We start from the raw sequence: 24,109 nt of genomic DNA on the forward strand, positions 1-24,109 counted from the left end.
GGGGGGGGGGGGGGGAGAGAGAGAGAAAGAAAGAAAGCTCTTTTGAAAACCATTTTTTTCATTTTCATTGCATAGGTCTGTAGCCATACTTGGTGCACTCATTACTGCAGGATGTTTGGTAATTACAGTAAAAAAGTTATATTCCCTTCTGATCTCCTTGAAGCATTTATGCAAAATAGACAATTATAAATAATTATCTAAGAATATAGTAATCAAGAATTAACAAGGAGTACTTCACAGGGTTGTTGTGAGGAATAGAAGTCTGTGTAAGCCACCTTGACTCCCTTTTAAAAAGAAAAAAGCAGGATATAAATGCAAAGTAATAATATATGAAGAGTAATAATAGTATACAAAATTTTCTGAATCTATTAGTGTACTCGATTTAGATGATAAGGAGGGCCAGGCGGATCTATCTAAGTCTCCCATCTTACGCTTACAATATGAAAGAAAGACTCATGCACTCACTCTGTTTAGACATTTCTCATCTTTCAAACTTGGCAAGCCACTCTTTGATGTGGACAGATGAAGAATTCATATCCTTTCTTGGCAACTTTAATTTTCTGTTTAAACTGGGGGGGGGGGGGGGGGAGAGGATTGTAATAACTCATTTACATCCATTTTTGTGAGTACTCTTTGACGTGAAACTCTGTTGCTCTGCCATTTTTAGCAAACTGTTGAAACAATAGCAGGAGAAGAAGAAACATCCTTTAATATTACTAACCTCTGGGATTTTGCAAATTATACTGTTGTCATTCGGTGCATTCCAAATAATTCAATTTTCTGGAGTGATTGGAGTCATGAGGCAACTCAAAGAACAGAAGAACAAGGCAAGCAAAAATGTTGAGATGTTTTACACAGCTGATACATTTTGTATTAGAAGATTTTATTTTTACTTTCAATTAAGATTGTGGTTCACTCTGCTGTGCAGCAGTAAGCAACAGGAAGCTGCTGTCTAGACATATTCTTGGCATTCATTTCTTCTCTTCACCTGTTTGATTGCTTCCTCCTGAATGATGTAGATGTTCAGCACAGAGCAAGGTATAATTTGTATTTGGAAAAGGAAAGGACATCCTAATTATCTTCCAGACAACAGGATGGCGTTCAGTGTGGATAAGTGCAAGGTCTTGCACTTAGGGCATAGGAATAGATGTCATAAGTACAGGTTAGGGGTCAAGTGGCTGGAGAGCAGCACTTGTGAAAGGGACCTTGGGGTACTGGTAGACTGCTGGCTAAACATGAGTCAGCAGTGTGATGCGGTGGTCAAGAGGACGAACGCCACCCTTGGTTGCATAGCCAGAAGCGTGGCTTCTAGATCTAGAGAGGTATTACTACCATTCTATATGACTCTGGTGCACCTGCAACTGGAGTATTGTGCTCAGTTTTGGGCCCCTCATTACAGAAAGGATATAGCCGGGTTAGAGTCAGTGCAGCATAGGGCCACAAGGTTGGTGGCCGGTTTGCAGGGGATGGGGTATGAGGCGAGACTGAGGGAACTGGTCTCTTCAGCCTAGAGAAGACAAGACTCAGAGGGGATCTGTCGGTGACATACAGGTATGTAAGGGGATGTCACATGGAGATGGGTAAAGACCTGTTCTCCCCTGCAGAGGAAGGCAGGATGCGCTCCAACGGAGCAAAGCTCAGGGAACTGAGGTTCCATTTGGATTCCAGGAAGCACTTCCTGACGGTTAGGACCCCAAGGGTGTGGAATGGGCTTCCACAAGAGGTCGTTGAGGCCCCATTGGTGAGGGTGTTCAAAGATAGACTGGACATGCACATGGTGGGCATGTTGTGAGTGTAGCCGGCTGAAGCCGGGGGTCAGACTAGATGGCCCAGGAGACCCCTTCTGACTCGCACTGTTTCTATGTTTTCTAAATTAGTTATTGGGATTTCAGAACAGGTGGAATATTGCATAGGGGAAGCATTGTGAACAATACTTATTTCAATCTATATGAATTCATGAGGGAAGACACTGAAGGAAAATGTGAGTATAGCAATGGAATCATTTTTTTTTAGGATGACTATCACTGGGAAGTCATTACTAGACTAGTAATGACTATCACTGGGAAGAAGACTTAGGCGATAGTTCAAGGGGGATTGTCCATTTTTTTCTTTCTGTGAAATGATCTTGTGGTGGTATATCGGGATTAACAGGAGACATGTTGTCAAGGAGTTAACATGGATCCTTCGCAATGTTCAGTACTGCCATTAAGTGTAGCCACAAAGGCAACAGGCAGTTGTTAGGCTTAATTGCTGTGAGAAGGCTTTAGGGGCACAGTAATCTATGAGATTGCTGGTTGTGAACTCAGTTCATCCTTGAGATAAGGATATTTACACAGCCTTTTGCTGAAGTTAATTGGGATAGCCAGGACTTCTCTCTTCCTCCTCCCCTGACTTCCAGGAAGGGGTTAGCTTGTGTATACTGACAGCCTCTGAAACAGGAAGAGAACAGCTTCAAAAAATTCATGTTCTTGGCTTTCTGCTTAGAATCAGCTGCATGCCCCATGTCTGAGCAGTCAGTGCCCCAGACTGACATCCTTTTGTATCAGGAAGCCCTGCAACTTCTGGAACGGCTTGTGAACTTTCTTTTCCTTTGTTTACTGATAATCTCCTAATCCTTACTATATGTATTTATCACCCTGTAATTTTTGACACAAGTGGTTTTGCTTCTTCCTAAGTATCATTGAAGCTAAAATGAGGCACCTTGGCTGGACCAAGCCCCAGGGATTGTGGATTTCTCTTCCTAGGAAGCTAGGCTATAGTATCCTGCGTGAAATCATTAGCCCTTCAACCCAGTCCCTGCTGCTGTGACAAGTATCAGGCAGGGATTTCCCCCATCCCTGTGCTCTGTTAATCAAAACACTGGAAATCAAACTTGGGGCCTTTTAAATTAAGCAGATCATGCCTGTCTTGCATCACTGAGGTACAGTCCCACATTTGGTGTCTTTTTTTTTTTTAAAAATGTTTTTACAGACTTCTGAGGAAGAAAGCTGAGAAAAAGGCTTCTTGCTATGAAAGTACTGCCTGTCCACAGTGATAGGAATCATTTTCTTGCTGGGAAGACCTGATGTGATTGCCATCCCCACGGCCTGCTGAATTTATTTGCACGCTTACAAAAAACAATCTAAATTCAAGTTTATACATTTCTGTTTTGAACTAAGTGGCACACATCAACAATGGCTGGGCTTTGAGCTGACTTTCTGAACACTGGTGGCCCATTGATATCACTTTTGAATTGTGCTGAGAAGGGGAAATGTTAGCCTACCATATATCTAGATCTGAAGAGCTCTCTCTGATTGCTCTACACCCATTTAATAACTGCAGTGTTCAGTCTACAGAAAATTGAGAGGGCAAAGGGAGGTGGTAACACTGATGGACCATTTGGACTTGAGCATGAATGTAAATGTCATTGTGCTAGCATAAGGAACCTCAAGCGTGATGCCAGGAGCTTGCTGGTGTAGCTGGACCACTCCATAGCTGGTACGTGAGCTTCTCACTTGTGAAAGAGAGCAAAGAATTAGCTATCTTGTGTTGAGTAGCTGCTTGCTACTGAAAAAGGGTAGGACTAGCTAGCAAGCAGCAGCAGCAGCACAGTAGCGAGTGCAGGGTATCATGGAGCGGCTCTAGGACTAGGCCGTTGATGCATTTTGTATTTTTAATTCTGTTTTATTTAATTTTAATAGCTCCTTTGAAAGTAGACTTGTGGAGAGTAATTGAATCTAATCATTCCACTGGAACACGAATTGTGCATCTTTTGTGGAAGGTAAAAGCATCACTGAATGTTTCAAAATTCTACTTTTTTGGATTAATATTTAGCTGATGAATGCAGTTTGACTTCTATTTCTCAGCACCCTTTTCATTCAGGCTTTTCATTTCATTTCATTTCATTTCATTTCATTTCATTCATTCAAGAAGAATAATTCAACATGTGAACAGAGCTTTGTATGTAGAAGCCTTTAAACTGAGCAACCCTAATTGGGTCACTTTGATTATTCTAAGTGTTGAGAACTACTTAGGGAGCTTCAGCTTGTTGGCAGTATAGAAATAATAGAGGTTTTCTCAACTGATGTCTTCATTTCATCAGCTGAAGTTAGGCAGATGACATCTGGGGAATACAAGTAGAATGCATAGAGGCATCAATCTGAGTTTTGCTCACTGAATTTTGCCCACATAATCCTTTGTTTTTAATGGAGGACGGCCTAGAAAGGTCTTCACCCCAGGCACTTTACCAGAATAGCTCGTCGGAAAATTGGAAAGATGCATGGAAACCTGTGTGTAGGTAAACTTTCTTTCCCTTATTTGTCATGGATTGGGAAATAGATGGTTCATGCCAAATTTTCCATGAGGTTCCTCACTGCAGCCTGCAGTCCAATAATAGAAGTGAAAATCTCTTGGCTTTTCTGTTGTTTATTTTAAATAACTATTTTGGCCTCATTGTTTAAGACTGATGGGGGAGCAGTTTGTAGGGAGGAATCAATGAAATTTCCACCTCAAATAGAGGCAAGCATAAAAAGATCCCAAGTTAATTACTCTTGTTCAGATACTCTGAAGTCTTTTGGCAATTTATTTATTTATTATTTATTAAAACATTTTTATGCCGCCCCATTCGCCGAAGCCTCGGGGCGGCTTACAACAAAAAATTTAAAATAACATTTTAAAATTCATACAACAAAATACAAATATACACTATAAAACAAGCCGCCCTGGCCAAATAAAATTCAATAATATTAACATTTAAAATACTGCTTAAATAAAAAGGTCTTTGCCTGGCGCCGAAAAACAAATAACGACGGCGCCAGGCGGACCTCTCTGGGGAGCGCATTCCATAACTTAGGCGCCACCGCTGAGAAAGCCCTCCTCCGAGTAACCACCCTCCTAACTTCTTCCATGGAGGGCTCCGGAGAAGGGCCTCTCCCGCCGATCTCAGGGGGCGGCTGGGCATATAAGGATGTAAGCGCTCCTTCTAGTAAGATCTAGTAAGATCTAGTAAGAATTGCTAGTAAGATCCACCAGGGACTGTATTAAATGGTGCATACTGTATTTATATGAGATCCCTATGTCTGAGGTCATCCTCAGAAGCTCTGCTATTGGTGTTCCCATTTTTAGAGGACTGCCAGGTGGTTCTGGGGACATGCACAAGATTGTGGTGCATGAGCTATTGTGCATCAGGTCTGTAACAATTTTGAGTGAGGCTTGCCATGGACTTGGACTGCAGTCCTTCAGACACTGTGAGAGGTTAGGCTTTTTAAAATCTCTTTCCCTTCCCAAATTAAATTAAGCTTCAGTTTCTGCTGATCTTACTATTTGTTGCCTTTTTGTGGAGTTAATATTTCCATAATCATACTGTTTAATGTGGACCATTTAATAGGATTGATTAGAAATGCTGACCACATTAAATACAGATAATTTAAATCATAATAGCGTGATAATATAAATGACAGTGGAATATCTATAATTCTTGGATACCAAAGGAGCAGATCTTGTCTCCTACTGGTTCCCTTTTTATTTGCATCCTTTTTCACATTATCAGTGTTACTCCTAGATAATTGTACATAGGCTTTTGCAGTCTTTGATTATTACAATTATCTAATAATCTATCTTTTACAATTATCTTCTTTAATTGTGACCATGTATTGCTTTTTAAACACAGGATGATAAAGAATTCCCAAGTTCAGGAATAATAGATGAGTATGTTGTAAAGTACTGTACAAAAAACAACACTTGTAAAAAAGAAGAAAAACTTCATGAAAAGAAATTCACCCTTAACCTGACAGGGGAAGCCTGTGAGATCAGTGTTGTTGCTTGTAATAAAAAGGGAGACTCCCCTGCGGCTGTTTTGAGAATTCCATCGGTACAAGAAGAAAGTGCGGGTTAGTTGATGCAACTTATACAAAAATCATTTATCTAACTGTTGTTGTACTAATGAATCATTGTGGTGGAGCTTTATGGCCTAAATCTCATGTGTAAAAGACATGATTGGACATGACAGAAGTGAGACTAAGTACTGGTAATGCAAATACCTCCAACTCAGATAAGCCCAGAAAACTCTTACATATCTTATAAATATGGCTTGGCATCAAATCTGTATATATATATGCTACCTTACCACTAAATAAACATAGCATCATGTGTGTAGGGGCCAGGAAATGAGACTTCCAGCGCCAGTGCCTTTGTGTAATCTGAATTCTTGTCTGGAAGGACAGCATAGTACCATTTTACTATTTGTTTATCCTGCTTGTTTATCCTGCCTTGTTTAAATAGGGATAAATTTAAATAGGGATAAATTCAGATTGCCATATTTTCTGTCGATAACAAGGAAAATTATTTTAACATGCTGTCATTTACATAACTTACTGCTTCCCTTTGCTCTTTGTTGTCCCTCATAACTCACAGTCTTTATTAAGTGCAACAATCTGTTTAAGTCATTCTTGTTAATGTGGGCAATATTCTCTTAGATCATCAAAGGATTTTTAGACTGAATGTTTCTGCCTTAAAGGAACAGTTGTCTGTGACATGGGAAACGACCGATTTAGAAATAGATGGTTATATTGTGGAATGGTATAATAGGATGGAGAGATCATGGCAGAAAATAGGCAATGTCACAAAATGGACATCTCCAAAAGGTAAGCATTTTTAAAGGTTGCTTGTATCTAATCGCTGCCTTTAAACCCATCAATATTTTAATTGAAATTATATTTAGCTGTTTATTTTTTTAAAAAAATTGTGTATATATTTTTTCAGTGGTATGGTATTTTCTGTATTTGTGCTTTGTAATTTGTATGTATTGTTGCAAACCTTTCAGTGAGCCTTGTTATTGGGTGGTACCAAAAGAGATGAAATAATAATACATTTATTTCTTCTTCCACCAAGCTCATCCCAATTTCTCTGACTGAAGATGGACATTATGCCAAGATACTTTCTATTGAATATTAGCAGTCCTATAAATGTAGAGACTGTAGAAAAGCAGGCTATACATAAAATAAATATGTCCCAGCCAAGCAGGTTGCATGAACCTGGTCTTAGAAATGGCATGTGTGACACACTTGAAACTTCATGGTCCCAGGTTCTGCATCGAGCAGCACAATCTAGTGTGGTGCCCCAGTCCTCAAAACCTGCCACTTCCACACCCCGGTAGAAGAAGATCCCAAATTAATTACTCTTGTTCAGATACTCTGTAGCTTGGAGCATTACAGGCATCTTGTGGAAGACAGAAGGAATACAGATGTGAAGGCTGCCAGAATGTTCCTTAGAAGCAAAAGTGGCAAGATTGATGCCGTTATACTTCAGCACATCATGAAAAGGCAAAGCTCTCTGGAGAAAACAATCATGCTAGGGAAAGGCAAAGGCAGACGAAGAACAGGAAGACCAAATATGAGCCGGACTGACTCCATTAGGGAAGCCAGGGACTTGAATTTGGAAAATTCAGGAAGGCCTGACATGGATAGAACATTTTGAAGGGTTTTAATTCATAGGGTTGCCGCAAGTCAGAGATGACTTGATGGCACATAAAAATATGAAGGTCTTTTGCCCTTGAACACAGGAAGGGAAGGCTGAAGTGCCACAAAGATGCTGGTTATGCTGATGTCCAACCTGTTATGGGAGAGATCAGATCCAGCCCTTCAGCCCAATAATACTGCATCAGCCTAAGAAGCCAAACCAGTTGAGAACTGTCAAACATTCCAAGTGATCAGCTGTTACCCAGCAGGATCCTTCTTGAAGGGAGAGTCAGCTCTGTTCAGTTTGGAAGGAAGGGTGGTATTCATTTTAGAATCAATTTATCATTAAGTCACAATTCCCTAATGGCCAGTATTCCAACTTTGCTTGTTTATTTTGCTACTGATTTCTGCAATACTCTTGAACTTCCAAAGGTCTTTTGACAAAGTCCCTCATCAAAGGCCTCTGAGCAAACTTGGTCATGAAATAAGAGGTGAGGCTCTTTGATGGATGGTTAAAGAATAGAAAGCAAAAAAAAAAAAAAAAAAGTTGTAATTTCTTCCAATGGAGCGAGGTAAGAGTGGAATCCCACATCTCTATTAAGACCAGTGCTTTATTTATCAATGATCTGGAATTAAGAGTGAGCAGTGAAGTGGCCAGGTTTGCTGACAAAACAGAACTACTTAGGGTGGTTAAACCAAGATGGATTGTGAGGAGGTCCAAAATGATCTTTTCAAATTGGGAGAACAGGTAACAAAATGGCAAATACGGTTCAATATAAGCAAGTGATAAAAAATGTTGGAAGAAAAAATCTCATGTGTGAGTATAGGCTGGTGGATTCTGAACTGACGGTAACTGCTCTGAACAAGGAAGGCCGTGGTGAACAGCCTGCTGAAATCGACGACCCAGTGTATGGCTGCCGTAAAAAAGGCAAACTCCCTGTTATTATTAGGCATTATTAGGAAAACGGCCAGTGCCATACTTTCCTTATACAAATCTGTGGCGCAACTGCACTTAAGAGTATAAAGTCCTGATCATCATACCTAAAAGAAGATATTGCAGAGTGTTAAAAACTGCAGAAAAAGCAGGTAACATGATTGAGGGGTTGAAGCAACTCTCTTGTGCAGGAAGTCTATAACAGCTGAGATTGCACAGCTGAGGAAAAGGACTAGACATCAATTAAGAGAGTAGGAGAGGGGGCTGCTAACAGGCTTGCAAATGGAAATGACAAGGGAAGGGAAGGGGAGTGGAGGGAAAAGAAAGAGGGGCATGAAAACCAGTTTTTGAAGGCCAGAACAAGATGGCAAGCATTTGAATACACTTGGGCCAGACTGATCCTCCCTTGCTGCTGTTCATTAGGTCAATGGATGGGGCCAGAGGGTACATTCACTATATTCCTATGGTCCCAGGGCAATTGTCAATGGGAGCTGAGTGTTCTTTCTGGCGATGAAGGAAAAGTAAATACTGCAATAGCACCTCTTCTGTGCAATGGATAGCTCAGGTTGGTTTCCTCCTTGGCTCGAAGCCATTCTTGGGAAGTGCAGCCTCCCCATAGTCCTAGGTCTGCTAGCTCATGGTGGAAGCCAGAACACTGAAGATGATGCGGGGAAGGACCCGAAGCCAAGCAAGCCCTGTTGGAAGGCCAGGTTCTGCTGCATGAATGTATAATACAGCATGTGGTTGGGATTGAGAAAGAGTGTTGATATTTTGTGCCTACTTTCTTTCAGAAGCCTTCAGTTCCTCAAGATATTACAACATTTCGGTATATCCCTTGCATAAAGGCGAAATAAAATCTCCAACCTGCATTGAAATAGATATGTATGAATGTATGTATGAGCTTACACCTTTAAAATGAATTCAGCCTGTTTTAGTCTGATCTAAATAGCCTGATGGGAATGTTATCACTGGAGGGAACTCTATGCAATTTTCTATTTTTCTGTTGCAGCATATTTACCTATGCTGCACATATTGCTCCTTCCAACAGCGTAAATTCAGTTACTGTCCATGCAGTCTCCAACCTGTCTACCATTTTTAATAGCAGAGAATGACTTGGCAGTCAGTATCTTGGTGTAGTAACTGTTGGCCAGACGATTGTTATCTGCCCAACAAGAATGAATATGAGTTTGTGTGACCTACCTGTCACATTTTCAAGCATTCTCCATGTACTTAGCCAGAATTCTCCCCCTCCCCCAATGTTTGGAAACATCTGCCAGTTCTCACTTTTTTTCTTACACCTCCCTTTGTGTTGAAAAGTGTCAGGGGCCCACCTTGCACTACGCATGTTTGGGCATGTATCTAAAATGTCAAAACTTTGCTCCCTAATGGAGGAACCATCCCTCCATCACCTCCTTCCCCTGATCCCACTAGGTTAAAAGGGAGAATTGTTTGCTGTAAATGAATGTTACTAAGGATCTTTCCATTCCCTCCTGGAGTAAGTATGAGATTCCTATTTAAGGTTATTTTGCTCAAGCTACCTAGGGAATAAACGCACTACCTGCCCCTCATTACTAAGCATTATCTTAATTTCAGACCTGAGATTGGATTGTTTGCTCTTGACAACTCAGGAATTCTTCCTCTAATGCCAGAAAACACCCCCATGCTGCACGCTTTGACCAAATGGGAAACAGGCTAAACTTGCTCATGAGTGACCGGGAGTACCCGAGTGTAGTTCACTTTTTTTTTTAAAGAAAATCTGAGGTTCTTGACGTTCCTTTCTCTCAAGAGCATGGAATTATGGAATTCACTACTGTAAGACAGAATGATGAGCACCAATTTGGATGGTTTTGGAAGGGGATAGACAAATTTCTGGAGGGTAAGACTATACTGGGTTAGTCATTGGCCCTGTAGCAGCTGGGCCATCTTCTCACAGTAGTTAGCTACACAGCTGAAATTTTGGTTGATTAATTGATTTTACAAAGGAATGACATTCTGAAATAGTTTGTTGGCTTTATTTCTCTACATGATTTAGTCTTACCAGGTCTTTCGGCTAAAGCAGAAAACATCAGTAAAAATGAGGCTACCATAAAGTGGGAGAAAATTGAAGAAAGAAAAATAAATAATTCTTCTGTTAACTACACTATATTTTATAAAGCTGAAAATGGAAAAGAACTAGGTTTGTATATATGCATGAAGCAGAAAAATAAAAAGCTATGAGCTGTTCACTTTAGTGCTATGCTTCTTTAGGATGAAGTGGTCTCCATTTGCAGGAATAGATTGCTGCCAGGAAAGAGGGCAACTTTAAAAACTGAAAATCATTTGTTTTAATCTATATTTTTTCGTATAACTAAAAGGGAAAGGGCACATATACAAAGGTGTATGTATTTTGGTCTGGAAGCAGGTTTATATTCTGCCTTCCCCATCCAGACATATAATACTGGGAAGTTTGAGAGCCCGCCTTAATGCTTTGTCCGTGTGTGAAATAAATGCTTTTCCTTCCACAGGACCTCTCCTGTTTCCTTAGGTTTTTTTTTTTTCCAATCCTAGTGCCAAAGTTAGTGTTGCCAACTGATTTGTCATTACTCTTGGGTACATTAAAAAAATAGTTTTCCTGGCTTGCTGAGTCACACTTTGAAAAACTATTTTTAAGAATATTTCACCCCAAATGTATTGCTTTACAATAATGTCAACATACAGTTCTTGAGATCATGCGCTCTACCAATTAGATTCTGGAGTAGATGATTGTGGAAGTGTGGAAGGGAGGCATTGCAAATATGAACCTATGCCTTATTATGTAGTCAGATATGAGGTTAGTTGTTAGCTGACACTGCAGTCTTCCTGAAAGAAAAGGCTGCAAATGGATGCCTTTTCTCATTAAAACCGGACAAAAATCAAGTCAAACTTGGGCTAAGAGGAAGCTGACAAAGCTAAGCTTCAGCTATGTTACTTTGCTTTCATGTGACATCTGCCAAAAAAGTGAGCTGCCAAGAGCAAAGCAAAGGGACAAGAACTTGTGGAGAGGTGTGTTGAATACATCACCTTCCTCACAGCAAAATTTTCCAGAATTTGGGTGTATCACTTCTCTGTATTCTCCATCTTTTTCTCCCATTTCTGGGCCTTCAGGTGCTTGGGAAAATGGAAAAGTGCAGCCCACCACATTTATGGGAGCACTGATAGCTGTCCAAAGTAAGAATTAGACTTGCACACTTGTGCAACCCTGAAGTACAGAGAAAAAAGATAACTTTTAAAAAATACTGAAAGCATTTAAGCAGATTTGTGTCAGAAGAAAAAGAGTTGGCAAACCAGTAACTGCTGCTCCAGCATACGGCTTAGGTACTTTGGAGGAGTTGCCACTGTGGAGATTGCAAAAACAATCTGAAAAAAGGGTGTGTGTGTGGTGGGGGGGGGGGGGGGGGGGAGGAAACACAAAAAGGGTTGCAGTCAATGCAAGGAAAGGACAAGACAGGTTCCACCACGCAGATTCCTGGGGTACTTGTGGGAGGAAACAAGGTGGAAGAGGATGGAACAACCTAAGGTTAGCTTGATCAGCTGTTGCATGTACTATGGGTTGTTCTCTGAAGAATCCACACTTTGTATATTATTTGTAGGGTGGATTGCTGTGTTGTGTGAATGTGGCCTTTGTATTATGCTCACTTCCTGCTTACTTTTTCTACTTTCCGCTTGGTTCAATATAGCTTTATTGCCTTCTGTACAGCAGTGGCATCTTGGTAGTCAGTGTGGATTTGTGACCTATTGCATGGCTCCTGAAATGCTGGATCAGATTACCACTTAATTCTCAATTTGTCCTTTGTCTTAGGTTTACCAATGAGTGCTGGTGCTCTAGAATACCGACTGAAGTCCTTGCAGCCTAACACCAAGTACACCGTTTGGGTTATGGCAAGCACCGCTAATGGCAATAAGAATGGAACAGCAACCACCTTTGTCACCAAAATATTTAGTATGTCATTCAGTTTTTTATTTAAAGATAAGCTTTCACATGTATTTTCTTTACTCACTTAAGGCAATTGTCTCTACCTGGAAGGGCTTTCTGAGCAGCTGGCAGGTCAATACAAACAAGACTGTACCTGTATTCTATAAAGATGCAGCCTCCTCATTTTGTCCGAATTTGCTGATCTACTTGCTGTAAGGAGAGAGGACATTTTATGTAATATTGATTTTCTCCTTCTCTCCACATGCCTCGGAGAGGATTCTGACCACCATCTGCTATTATTTTCTCTCCCCTTTTCCTTTCATAATTTACTTGTACCCTCCCTCAAATGTCAGTTTGTTTCATCTCTTCTTTTCCTGCTTTTATGCTTACTTCTGTTATAACAGCTTTCCTCTCTTATCTTCTTCCTCTTTATTACACTGTTGTCGTCGTCATCGTCACCAGCGCCATCATCAATTAGCTTTGCTCATTAACCACATCTCATTGCCACACCTGCCTATGCAGTGGACGTGGTTTGACTCTGGCTCAAATGGTCAAGCAAAGAGGAGCAGATAGTCCACTGAGACCCACCTGAAACCCACTGGTGACCCTCTATTTGGGAAAAGCTGTTATTGTTGTCAGACTCATGTGTATGCTAAATATGAATTTATATATTTTAGGCATGGCTGTTGGATTTTTACTAATGTTGTTATGAACTGACATTTCTCTTCCAATTGTTTCTGCTAGATTTGCAACAGTTTAAAAAGAATCTAAAAAGATATAAAAGGAATAAAAATGAAAACAAATAAATTCAGACACTATTTCTTAAGTTTATATTGTTCTTAAAATGACCAGCTGTAATGCAACTTGAAATTGTTGGCCATCTCAGCATGTCCAGCTGAAACAGGCTGAAGTAAATTGGGGGCAAAAATTGCTGGTCTCCTTGTCGAGTCGATGGAATGGGCCTATCTCCTTCTTCTCCCCCTGCGTCAGACTGGTGGAATGGCTGCTGGGTAACAGCTGGCAACTTTGCCTGTTGTCTTAAATGCAATTCTACCTGAATGAGTCTCAATGAATTCAGTGTGACTTATCACATGTGTGCATGAATGGGCATTGGGGCCTGAGGATCCCAAATATTTGGGTGTTGACATTTTTAACATTATTTTCTCTGTTCTCCTCCTGTAGGTGAGATAGATGTTATTCTTATAGGTGTTGCTGCTGGAATGTTCATTCTGTGTCTGCTAACCATTGGGATGTTGTGGGGTCTGAAAAGACAGACGTAAGTAAACTTTTTTAAAAAAATGAAAGTGAGGCATCCCTGTCTTATTATTTATTAACTCCTTTCCTATACTGCCCACTAGCCATCAGTTAACATATAAAATAAAGCAAAAGTAAAACCTAATCAAATTACATTAAAAATTAAAATCACATTTTAACAACTAAACAACGAAAAACAGCCCATACTACTAGGCCTGCTAGAAAATAACATACCATGTACTATGTGGTGTTGGTAAATGCCTTGGCAAAGAAGATGACCTTAGATGGATGAGAGAGATACGTTCCAGGACCGACCTGGCATTCAGAAGCAGAATCCTGAGACCTGAGGATACGAACAAAGCAGAGCTGTGTATGGAAGCATACCTTGAAAAAATCTTATTGCTTGCTCCAACTGCAGTCTTGTACCAGTAGGATGACCTCAACACACGTTGAAGTGTCTGCCTCTCCAGATACTTAAACTTGCATCCACTCAATTTCTATGTTTTAAACATAACAGTAAACAACTAATAAATGCAGGATCAAGATCTAGCTGTAGAAGTAAGGTGCATAGCAGTTGAAGCAAAAGGGTGTGGATGAGCTGTATGGGGACGATACATGATGACGATGCACAAAAAACCATTGTAAACTATTATAATTAATGCACCTGAGAAATGAGCCAAGAATGCAAGAAGAGCTAAGTTGGATCAAACCAAGGAACCATCTAGTTTTGCATTCTGTTCACTTAGAGGCCCAACTACCTGCCCACAAGTATGGCACAATTACAAAAGCATCCTCTTATTGAGCCGACAATTCATATGGCCAAGTGATGACGGCCTGTACGTATTTTAGAAAAGACATGGAGGGAAATTGATTTGCTTTGACTCAATAAAATAGCTTTTCCTTAATGTTAAATATCTGTCTTAACTGGCTAATATTTTTGCTTTTGTTTTTCCAGAATAAAAAGAATTTGTTGGCCCCGGATACCGTATCCTGTCATAACAGATCCTGTAGAACATAATTTGCCTTTGGTAAGAACTAATTTTTGCTCAGCAAATGAACCTGAGAAAATGCATATCGTAAAATAGGTGCAAATAATTATCCATGCATGTAATAGGCCAGACTTTCCCTTGATTATGATGCAGCCGTGCTGTTTGCTTCCCTCTTGGGAAACAAACAGGAGCTGCACGCATCACCAAAGCATACTTTGAAGAAAGTGATGTGAGTATATGGACAAAAATTCAGTTTTCTTTATTATGGAGACCCGGTTGCAGTTTTTTATACCCATGGTTCCAACAGAGAAGCAGTCATAAGGACATTTTACGCTTTTATACTAATTCAAAGCTTAGAAACTTGCTCAACTAAAATTACAAATATTAATTTTTCACTGGTGAAGATAGGCATAATTGCTTGTGATATGGTGTATGAAGTTTCCTTTTCCCTCCCAGCAGGCAGCAGATCTGAACAATTTTATCTCTGACACTGACACACTCATCAGTCTTTTGGATACAAATGTTCATAGCAAGGAACACGATGGATTGCAGTTGCCGAATCAGAAAAACATCCTTAAACAGGCAAACGATCCTGCAAAAGATCTGGTTGGCAGCCATGAGATTTTGATCAGTGGAGAAGACAAAGCTATGCAAACTTTTCTACCAGCATTCTCTCTAGAGCATGATATTTGGAATCAAGCACTTCAGTCTCTGAAAATGGATTTCAAAGATTTTGAAAATGAGGAAGCTCAAGATCAGTCAAATCTGAATGGGAAAACTAGTGTCAACCCATATTTGAAAAATTCAGTCCATACAAGGGAGTTCCTGGTGTCTGAGAACTCAGGCCGAAGTACAAAAGGCACTAATACCCAGCCTGGTGCCTTGGCCTCTTGCTTACCAAACGGCGCAGAGCAGTCTTATGTGACACTGGACACATTTAAACTCTTCCCAAATACGAATGCATTTCAGTGTGCTTAAAATGCCCCTGTTTTGATTAGCTTGCTTTCAAGAAGCTTTCCACTTCCACAGTCCTGCTATCCATCCAAAGTGAGCCTTGCTGCGTCTTCATTTAAACTTAACAGAGTCCTCTTAAGAACTACATATAGTTTCAACTGCTGTCAAGCTGTCGATGCTACATTTTACAGTTTGCTAGCGGAAACAAAGAAGTATAACTTGCATTAAATGTTGTCTTCTCCAGACAGCTCTGCATTTCCGAACAAAGAGTAGAGATCAACAAAAGTGAAGAAGGTGGATTGTGAACTTTAATTGAACAAAAGGAGACATTGTCATGAGTTGTGGCACTCTGAGTTTTTCCTGTTGTTCTGCCCTATAGCCTACCTCAAAGTGTACCTTTTATTTTAAGCCAAAGGGTCAAAATATATTTTTAAAAATCTTATCACTACCACCCCACTGCTCCGGAATGCCAGAGCACTTTCTTAGCAACCTCTTATGAACAGTCTCAGTATCAGCTCAGTATCCAGTCTGGTAAGCAGACGCAAACACAACATAGTTAAGGCATGCACTGGGGACTCAGCTGTAAGGCACTGATGTTTTTCCCTCCAAATGCAGTGGTTGCGCTGTGGGTGTGCATTAGTAAATACAACACTGTATCCTCTGCATTTCTAAGATGATATGCCATATACCAGAGCACAGTATCTGAATTGTGAAGAAAGTATGAACTCGAAAGTATGTTTTACTATTTGTGTTTATAGTGTGAACACAAGTCACGGTGCTGCAAAGGCAGGAGGTGAGAGCTCTGCTACTATTTTGGGTTGCTTTTTTAAATCATTCCAGTAACTGCACCTTTGCAGCTTTGGAAGAATGCAGGCTTAGAAGGAAACCATGTGGTTATTCACAGCTATGTAGCTCTGTAAGTACACAGTGGGAGTTGGCTTAAAAACATGGATTTTCTGCCTGTAAATCCCTCCTCCTGCCCTAGATCAGCTCAGACCAAAGATTTAAACTTGCTAGAAACGGACTCTTTATAGGTGCCAGTCCTGCTGCTGCCTACACCCTATTTCCTTTGTTTTTCAATGCTCTTTTCTGTTGTTTGAAGGAGGTGTAACAGCCCTACATCCAGCCAGCCCACTTTGTCCACCTGTCTGGTAAGAGTTTTAATACCCCTCCATTGGAGGATGCATGATGGTCATGCGGAAGAATTGCAATCAGAAAAAAAAAAATAGAAGCCATGGAAATAGCTTAAGAAGCAGAGGGGAAGATCACTTCAGGGCAATGAGTTGGGGCAGAAGGAAGATCCCATCGTTTCTCCTGCTCCTCCTCTCCCAAGTTTTGCACTTTGAAATGTGTGGGACTCTTCTTTGGTCTGGGAGTTGGCCAGCTTGTCCACCTCTCCCCTCTTGGCATCCTTTGGCCCAGAAGGATGGGGAGGCAATGCAGCTCCCAGGCTCAGCATGTTTCCCCACCCCTAGGTTGGATAGTGCATTGTGTGTTGCAGTGCTGAGATAGGCGACGTGTGGAAAAACAAATGTCAACGCATACATTGTAAATGAAAATGTAGGAATTTGTGATGAGGGAGAAGATTTACATGACATTTTAAAGGGAAAAATACTTTGGAAGTAGCAAAACTTGAAAATAGTATTTGCCTAACATAAATCTTTTCTAGCTGCCTTTCTTCACTAGTGATGCCAGAAGAGTATGCAGTATAAATATATAATTTAAATATGTGAGCCTACTTAGAAAAAAAGCTGCTTATATTGCTCGTCATGGAATATTGCCATTGTGCTGTATCTTGTGTTTCAAGCCTTTTCAGGGTAGAAGTGGACATGCTACCTGGGGTTGTATGTAAACATGCACTTAAAGAATAACTGCTTTCCACCTTGAAGCTCAGCTGTTCAAATCTCCTGCATCCCATCTGACTTTAAAGACTTATCATGAGTGCCCAAAAGGTCGCTTTAAAAGCAAAGCATGGAAATCTAGCCAAATCATAGAATGATAGGTGGAGGTTTTGCAAAGACGGGTGCAATGGTGGTTGCGTGGCAACATGGCCGCAATCGTGGTCGTCACCCACTGAAGTTTACGAACTCAGGCAAATTTTTTCTGAAATTTCTGTTTGCCACCTGATCTGGTCATGAACTGAGGCATTCGTGAGCTGGGGTACCACTGTAGTTTGAATACTGCTGATCATTTGGGTCCATTTTTTCATCCTCTACAATGTTCAGTGGTTTACAGGCAGCCACACTGGGTTGTGCTGTCCAAGTCTTAAAACACTTTGGGCCTAAGCTACAGGACCACCTCCTCCTGTACCAGCTTGGCCAGACCTCTGAGGTCTGTAACTGCTGTGCTCCTCCCCAGCCCACAGCCAAGGATGGTGTGTTCCAAGGCTGTCTTACTGGTGGTTTCCAGGTCTGGAATTCATTCTTGTCAGTTCTCTGCATGTTTCTAGAACGAGGATTGCCTTTTCTATGGTCTTTGTGTTGAGGGTTTTTATTGGCAATGTTTTTACACTATTGAATTATATTTATTTTGTATTATATCATTTTTATCTTGTAACCTTCCCTGAAATCATTCTATTATTAAAGTTTCCCTAAAATAATTTGAAATAGTTCAAAAATAAGTATGTTTGAGGTATGAGAAAAGGGGTGGTGGTGTTATTTTTCCAAAGTGAAGTCAGAAGCTCAAAAACAGTGTCTTTTCCTCTTTTCATATCTTAAATCTCTTGCAGGTGGAGTCCAAACAGCTGTTCACCTTTTAGACATATACCTGACCCACGTACAAGTTGGCATAGAACTGTGTCCTTTCCTACAGTCTCTAGTGTATGTCCCATAATAGAGCATTAAAACATTCACATGGTTCTAATTTGTCTTTACTGCCAATAAAATATTGGCAAACACTGAGAAACAAAAGGATGCGTGCTACTTTTAATGATTTTATAATTGTTTTAAACTGGCTAGAAAAGCAACATACACAACGGTGATATACATCCACATATGGCAAACTGGAGACAGACACAGAAAGTTGCAACTACAAATGCAAACAGTACTTTTCACAACACGTCTATGACAACAAGCATGCACATATACAAGGAATAAGATGGTTGTCAAATATTTTCACACAAGGTAGGCCAAGGGCTCGTCTATGTTTCAGGTTGACTTCATACTGCCGACTAACCAGCAGCAATGCAGGAACATCATCTGAAAATTATTCATAGAGCTGTACTGTTCAGTGACAGGAAGGACAGCTATATGGTAAGCAATCAAGCTACAGTTAAGCTTATCTGTTAACTTTTTAATGTGCTAAAAAAATAAAAAGCCCTCCTCCTAATAATTATGTCAAACAGCTGAAATGATCAAAAACCTTACAGACAACTTTATGCATAGGGATGTTATGCCAATAAGGAGGACTTAAATTTTGCAGCTGCATACATGTTCAGGTGAAGATAGCACAACTGTTTAAAAACCAAATGTGAGTGGTTATGAGCAGGTGTTGCATAGACAAGCCCTGACAAAGGTTTAAGCAAGGTCTATAGACATGATGCATTACTCTGAATGGACAATCAAAGGTAGCTTTCAGATCTTGTCATAACTGAGAAACTTACTGTTATTGCAATCTAGACACAGGAAATTTTTCCATAACTGCTTGACAACAGAAGTATTGTTTATAAACCTCTAATAATGTTAGGTATTTATATAAAGATCACTAGACTGCAGTATAGTCAACGTCTGATTTCATAGATGTTTTGAAATCAAATTTCCCATTATAATGTACAGCTGTTTTTGGCTATTACTGCATCAACCAAGCTAGCAGAACATATGTTTTCAAACTACTTGCCCCATCACTTGAGGCTATAGCCGAAGTATAGGAAACATTAGAGGAGTAAAAGATGTTGCACAGGACAACATATTCTTGAATGTCATCAAACCCACACAATCTGTGCCCTTGACATGAGCTACCCTGGATTAAAGTTGAATGACCCAATTTGCTTCAAATGAAACTAAATCTACTATCTTATGTACATTTGCATATAAATCCAATTAATTGATTTACTTCTGAGTAAACATGCATAGTATGTTTCATTCTGTATACTGTAATTTAAAAACTGCTAATACATCACACACAGTGCCATATTTAACTATTTAATTTGAAATTCAAAATATACAAAATTGTATAGACTTTTTTGACCTCTGTATCACTGAAAAAAACATGAAGAATGCTTGAAACTATATCTTAAGAAAGTGAAAATGACTTTGACTTTGTCTCCGATCGTAAAGGCACTCTGGTTTAAAAACAGAGATTCAACTGCTGGGTTTAGCATTTTTCATTTGAAAGCAATTTCCACACTGTGGCATTCTCACTGCAGAGAAATGTGTCATGCTAGGAATAAATAAATTGCAGGGAAACGTGGCGATATATGAACATTTAGTTTACAAATTTCATTCTAGAGCTAGGTGCCTTTTGGATATAAGTGATCTGATCATCAGGTCCAAGAGTCACAGTGCTATATTTTCTTGTTGTCACAGTTCAGTTTTTAATATGTCCTAACCAGATGAAATCTCAAAAAGACCCAGAAATGTTATCTTCAATATTGCAGAACTGACTGTTAATGCTTATTCCTTCATTTGCATCGCTGTATAATCCTCTGCTTCTCAACCATTCCTTGGACCATAAAGATTCCAGTAATGATTTTGAATGTTCTCTTAACTAGGTGACATGCTATCACCATATTCTAGACCTAGGTCTGGATCAAATATTTTAGCAAGGTATTAGCAGCATCTGGCCATTTGCATTGGAATGGCAAATTCAATTCAATGTTGTTGACGTTAACCTTTCGTTTCTAATCCATCTTCAGTTCCTTTAGCCCTTAATTGTCACTCATCATGGAAGTACTTCTACAGCTCCCTTCTTAAAGAACAGCCTTCTGAGTCAGTGAGCAACTTAATTGGTTACATTGAGACAATATTCTTAACCTTCCCTTCCTTTGCATAAATGGACATTTACCTAAGAGCACTGAATTCCCATCTGAGGAATGAGGTTGAAGAAATAAAACGGCTCTTTAAGTTATCAGCACTACTCTGCTTGGAAATATTTTCCCTCTTTCCACTCACCTCCCTTTATGTAGAAGACATTAAGGGGAGCCCTTCCCCCTTTTATACCGAAGTCACAAGTTTCAAAAACCTACACCAAATACAGCTGCTTCCTGTATCAATCACATATCTATCCTGTGTTTATTTGTTGTGATATGTAAGAAACTAAGTCCAGATTCCTCCCATTTTAGCAGGTTTTGATAAGCTATAAAGTGGCAAAGGATTGCAGCTTTAAGGCAGTTACCTCAGAATTCAAAAGAACTTATTGAGTCCAGGTAGACATAAACAGTCTTGCTGTATAAGTTAATAAGGTTCTGAGCTGATAGAGAACCTCTACCTTAAAGTAAATAAATATGGCATTTAGCATAACAAATGACAATGCAACCATGTTTCAGTCTTGCATAAAGACTGGTGAGGGAAGGTGATGGAGCAAACAATGTTGAAACTGACACAGCAATTCTAGAAAGATAGGTGTGTTCTATGAATATAAAATGACAAATCTGAAAATATGAAAAGTTTCTATGAGCACTGCCACTGGATAGGAATTGCCACTGAAGAGCATTATTAAGCTATTTGTCGTGAGGAATGTATTAGCTTAAGCTTGCTCCAGGACAAAAAGGCTTTTAAGCCAGATACACAAAGCAAATGATATGTTAAATACAGCACATTTTCTGAATGAAGGTGATTGTAAAACTGACTTCAAATGCATTCTGTATAGGGCTCAGACAGTAGTGGATATTTGGTAAGAACTGACAGCTAGAATGTTAAATGCATTACAACATTAGGAATGTTGAATATCTAGGAAATGTTGGTTTCTCATAATCAAAGACAGAGCCCTTCCAATAGTTTCAGGACAACAGAAGAGGCCAGATTTTAAATTCCACAAAAATTCCTTTTCATATAGAGGCAACATCTTGGTCTTTCAAGGAATGAGCATTCCTCTCTATATTATGATTGTAATAAACCCAGCTTTTGTCCCTGAGCTACAAGGGCACAAATGCTTAATTATGCACCACCAGTGCTTATGTTTGAATAACAACTCAAAACCCTTGGAAAGATAAAGGCACACTTGAATGGTTTCTGAAGAACAGCCAACTATTAACTAAATAGGTAAACATTCTTTACATTTCTAATCACTGGGTGAAACTATTACCGTGATACATGCAAACTGATTTTAGAAGACTGGTGGTACAGGCAGGTAAAGAGTCAGTCTATCTTAACAGAATTCTAACAAGGTTACAGCACAATTCACCATCAATATCTATGAAAACTGCTGCAATAAGAATGGTTTGATAGATAGAAACTTCTGAAAATGTTAAATGTTATTTACAGCTATCCTTTGAGCGAAGTCTCATGGGCCAGTCTTCTCTATAATCACCAGTTACAGCCAACAACCTGGGAAGCAAAAGATTATCTCTGGCCACTGAAATGTCAAAATATATTCAAACTTAACTGCACATTGTTAAACTGGTGACAATAAAATCAAAAGAAGCTTTATTTCTCATTAAACAGTTGTAGTGTTTCTGCATCGCTTCAGAATAGAGCCTTAACTTACTCATGCAGTATAGAAAGAGAGATTATATTGAGTTAGTTCACCAAAAGAAAGTCAGTCAGCACAGATGGCTTCATGATAAATATAGATCTGGTCTGAAAGAAATGTTCTTAGAGACAATCTTTCTTCCTGCATGGGATAAAAAATGCCCATGCCAAGTACCAAAACTACAGCCCTTCCTGGTGTCCTTTAGGGACATCATTGGTCACACTGATGTTGCACCGCTCTAGGCATTTAAAATGACAGCAGTAGCAGCAGGGAATACTAGAACCTTGTATTGAAATCAGTAAAAGAGCAGCAGATATTCCCTTTTAATGTTTTCCCTATAACTTTATTACATGATATTAATTAGAATATATTTACTATATCCATGTTTAATCTGGTTAAAAAGTAAAAAAATAAGCACACACATTGATTTTTTCTGACATGTTTGAGTTCTAAATACATTGTTTAAAATTTTAATAGATTTGGCTCAAACTGCATGACAAAAAGTATGAAATACTGGCTTTCAGAGTTAAGTAGTAATAGCATAGTCATGGTTCAAATAGATAATAAATATTTTACTTTTAGTTTTTTTACTGACAAGGTCAGAACACTGGATGGCAGAAAACCCCAAATGAATGGAACCTTTCCAGTCAGTTGATGAGGGTATATGCTAGACCCCTTCCAATATTGTGTCTGTTTTAAGTCTGGGCTGAAAGAGACAGTTGTTTGGGTCTCTGGATGACTTTTAAAGGTAAGTCATGCAAGATAAAATAATCTACTTCCACTTTTGAAAAGCTGACATAAGCCAATGTAATTATCTAATGCTTAGGCATTAATTTCATCATAGTCAAGAGAGGTATTCACAGTCAGTTGTCATTTCTTTGCTTTTATCAATTAGTAAAGTGAGGGTTGTCTTCTATTCCACATTCAAATGAGGTGGATATCCCAAGACAAAAATGAAAGGCAACAGATTCGTCTGCTTAACTGAGTGAAATGTAGTGCTTGAAGAAATATTTCCACAACATGTCTTGAAACTTCCAACTTAAGTTCTAAGTTCTGCTCTAAGTTCCCAAATGCACATTGCCCACATTCCTGTTCATATATGAACCTGATTTTTTTTCTGAAGCAAGATTTAAAAACAATAGTTTAACGTAGCAGAATCAACGCTGTAACAGTATCTGGCAGGAAGTGGTCTCTTCCTTTTCACTGCGGCATATAACCACCCTGTCTTACAGTCTGTGGTAGATAAGACTTTGGTATCTCCTCATCTGTCATTGTATTTATTCTCATGGTTTCAATCTGCAAGGCTGGTCCCTCAGGGCTTGGATGGAAAACACCTGCTAAGGTAACTCCTTGCTCATCTCTTTCAGTGCCAGAGCCACACATTTGTGAGGCTTGATGTCCAGCAGTATCTTCCTCATTTATTGGAGAAATCTGTTTTCTATTTTCCAAATGGGGCCCATCATTAACTCTGTCATCCCAGTTACCATTCTGTTTGAAATAGCGTTGCCTCAATGTCAAGTTTTCAGTTCCTAGCAGTTGCTGGTCTTCTGGCCTCTCTTCCAAGTCTAACAGAGGTTGGGTAGACTCAGACCTAGAAAAGACTTGCACTGAAGGTATCTGGTCCCGGTAGCCACTGGGTACTACAGTTGAATACTGCACAGTGCTGGAAGTGTTTTGAACAGGTTCACCTTCATCGCTATCAGAAACACTTTGCCGAGGAGACGACATACAAGATGATCCTCCTATACCACTACTGTGACCTTCTGAGGCATTTTTTTCCTTTTTAGGCAAGTCAAAATGCTTCAGATCCTGATCAGGAAGAGAATTCTTGTCATCAGCTTCAATTTCTACCACGCTGACATCAGTAAAGCTGCCTTCCGGATATATGTGTTCTTTGGAATTAAAATTCTAAAAAAAGTAACACAAAAATGTTTGTTGTTAGTTGTGATGCAATTTAATTTTGAATAAAATCAATATTGGATTGCAC

The 24,109-nt window shown here is 39.6% G+C and overlaps 2 protein-coding genes across 7 annotated transcripts in view; one reads left to right on the top strand and one right to left on the bottom strand.

The window, feature by feature from the left end:
• The window catches only part of IL31RA (interleukin 31 receptor A), a 29,388-nt gene extending 11,294 nt beyond the window's left edge, over nt 1-18,094 (top strand). For 5 of the 6 annotated variants that reach the window (XM_044446756.1, XM_044446761.1, XM_044446757.1 and 2 more), the window contains 10 exons: nt 668-827; nt 3,681-3,760; nt 5,648-5,867; nt 6,453-6,620; nt 9,159-9,257; nt 10,400-10,543; nt 12,185-12,325; nt 13,481-13,574; nt 14,508-14,580; nt 14,998-18,094. In XM_044446756.1, coding sequence (XP_044302691.1) covers nt 668-827; nt 3,681-3,760; nt 5,648-5,867; nt 6,453-6,620; nt 9,159-9,257; nt 10,400-10,543; nt 12,185-12,325; nt 13,481-13,574; nt 14,508-14,580; nt 14,998-15,519 — 1,701 coding nt within the window. In that variant the 3' untranslated portion in view covers nt 15,520-18,094. The remainder of the gene's footprint in view (nt 1-667; nt 828-3,680; nt 3,761-5,647; nt 5,868-6,452; nt 6,621-9,158; nt 9,258-10,399; nt 10,544-12,184; nt 12,326-13,480; nt 13,575-14,507; nt 14,581-14,997) is intronic. The other variant, XM_044446758.1, reaches the window with a different exon arrangement.
• A 320-nt stretch (nt 18,095-18,414) lies between these two features.
• IL6ST (interleukin 6 cytokine family signal transducer) overlaps nt 18,415-24,109 on the bottom strand; it is a 41,734-nt gene continuing 36,039 nt past the window's right edge. Inside the window, exon 16 of the mRNA XM_044446755.1 lies at nt 18,415-24,030. Coding sequence (XP_044302690.1) covers nt 23,323-24,030 — 708 coding nt within the window. The 3' untranslated portion in view covers nt 18,415-23,322. The remainder of the gene's footprint in view (nt 24,031-24,109) is intronic.

This window comes from Varanus komodoensis, unplaced genomic scaffold (assembly GCF_004798865.1).
Source record: "Varanus komodoensis strain SLA01 unplaced genomic scaffold, ASM479886v1 scaffold5, whole genome shotgun sequence".
Classification (NCBI taxonomy): Eukaryota; Metazoa; Chordata; class Lepidosauria; order Squamata; family Varanidae; genus Varanus; species Varanus komodoensis.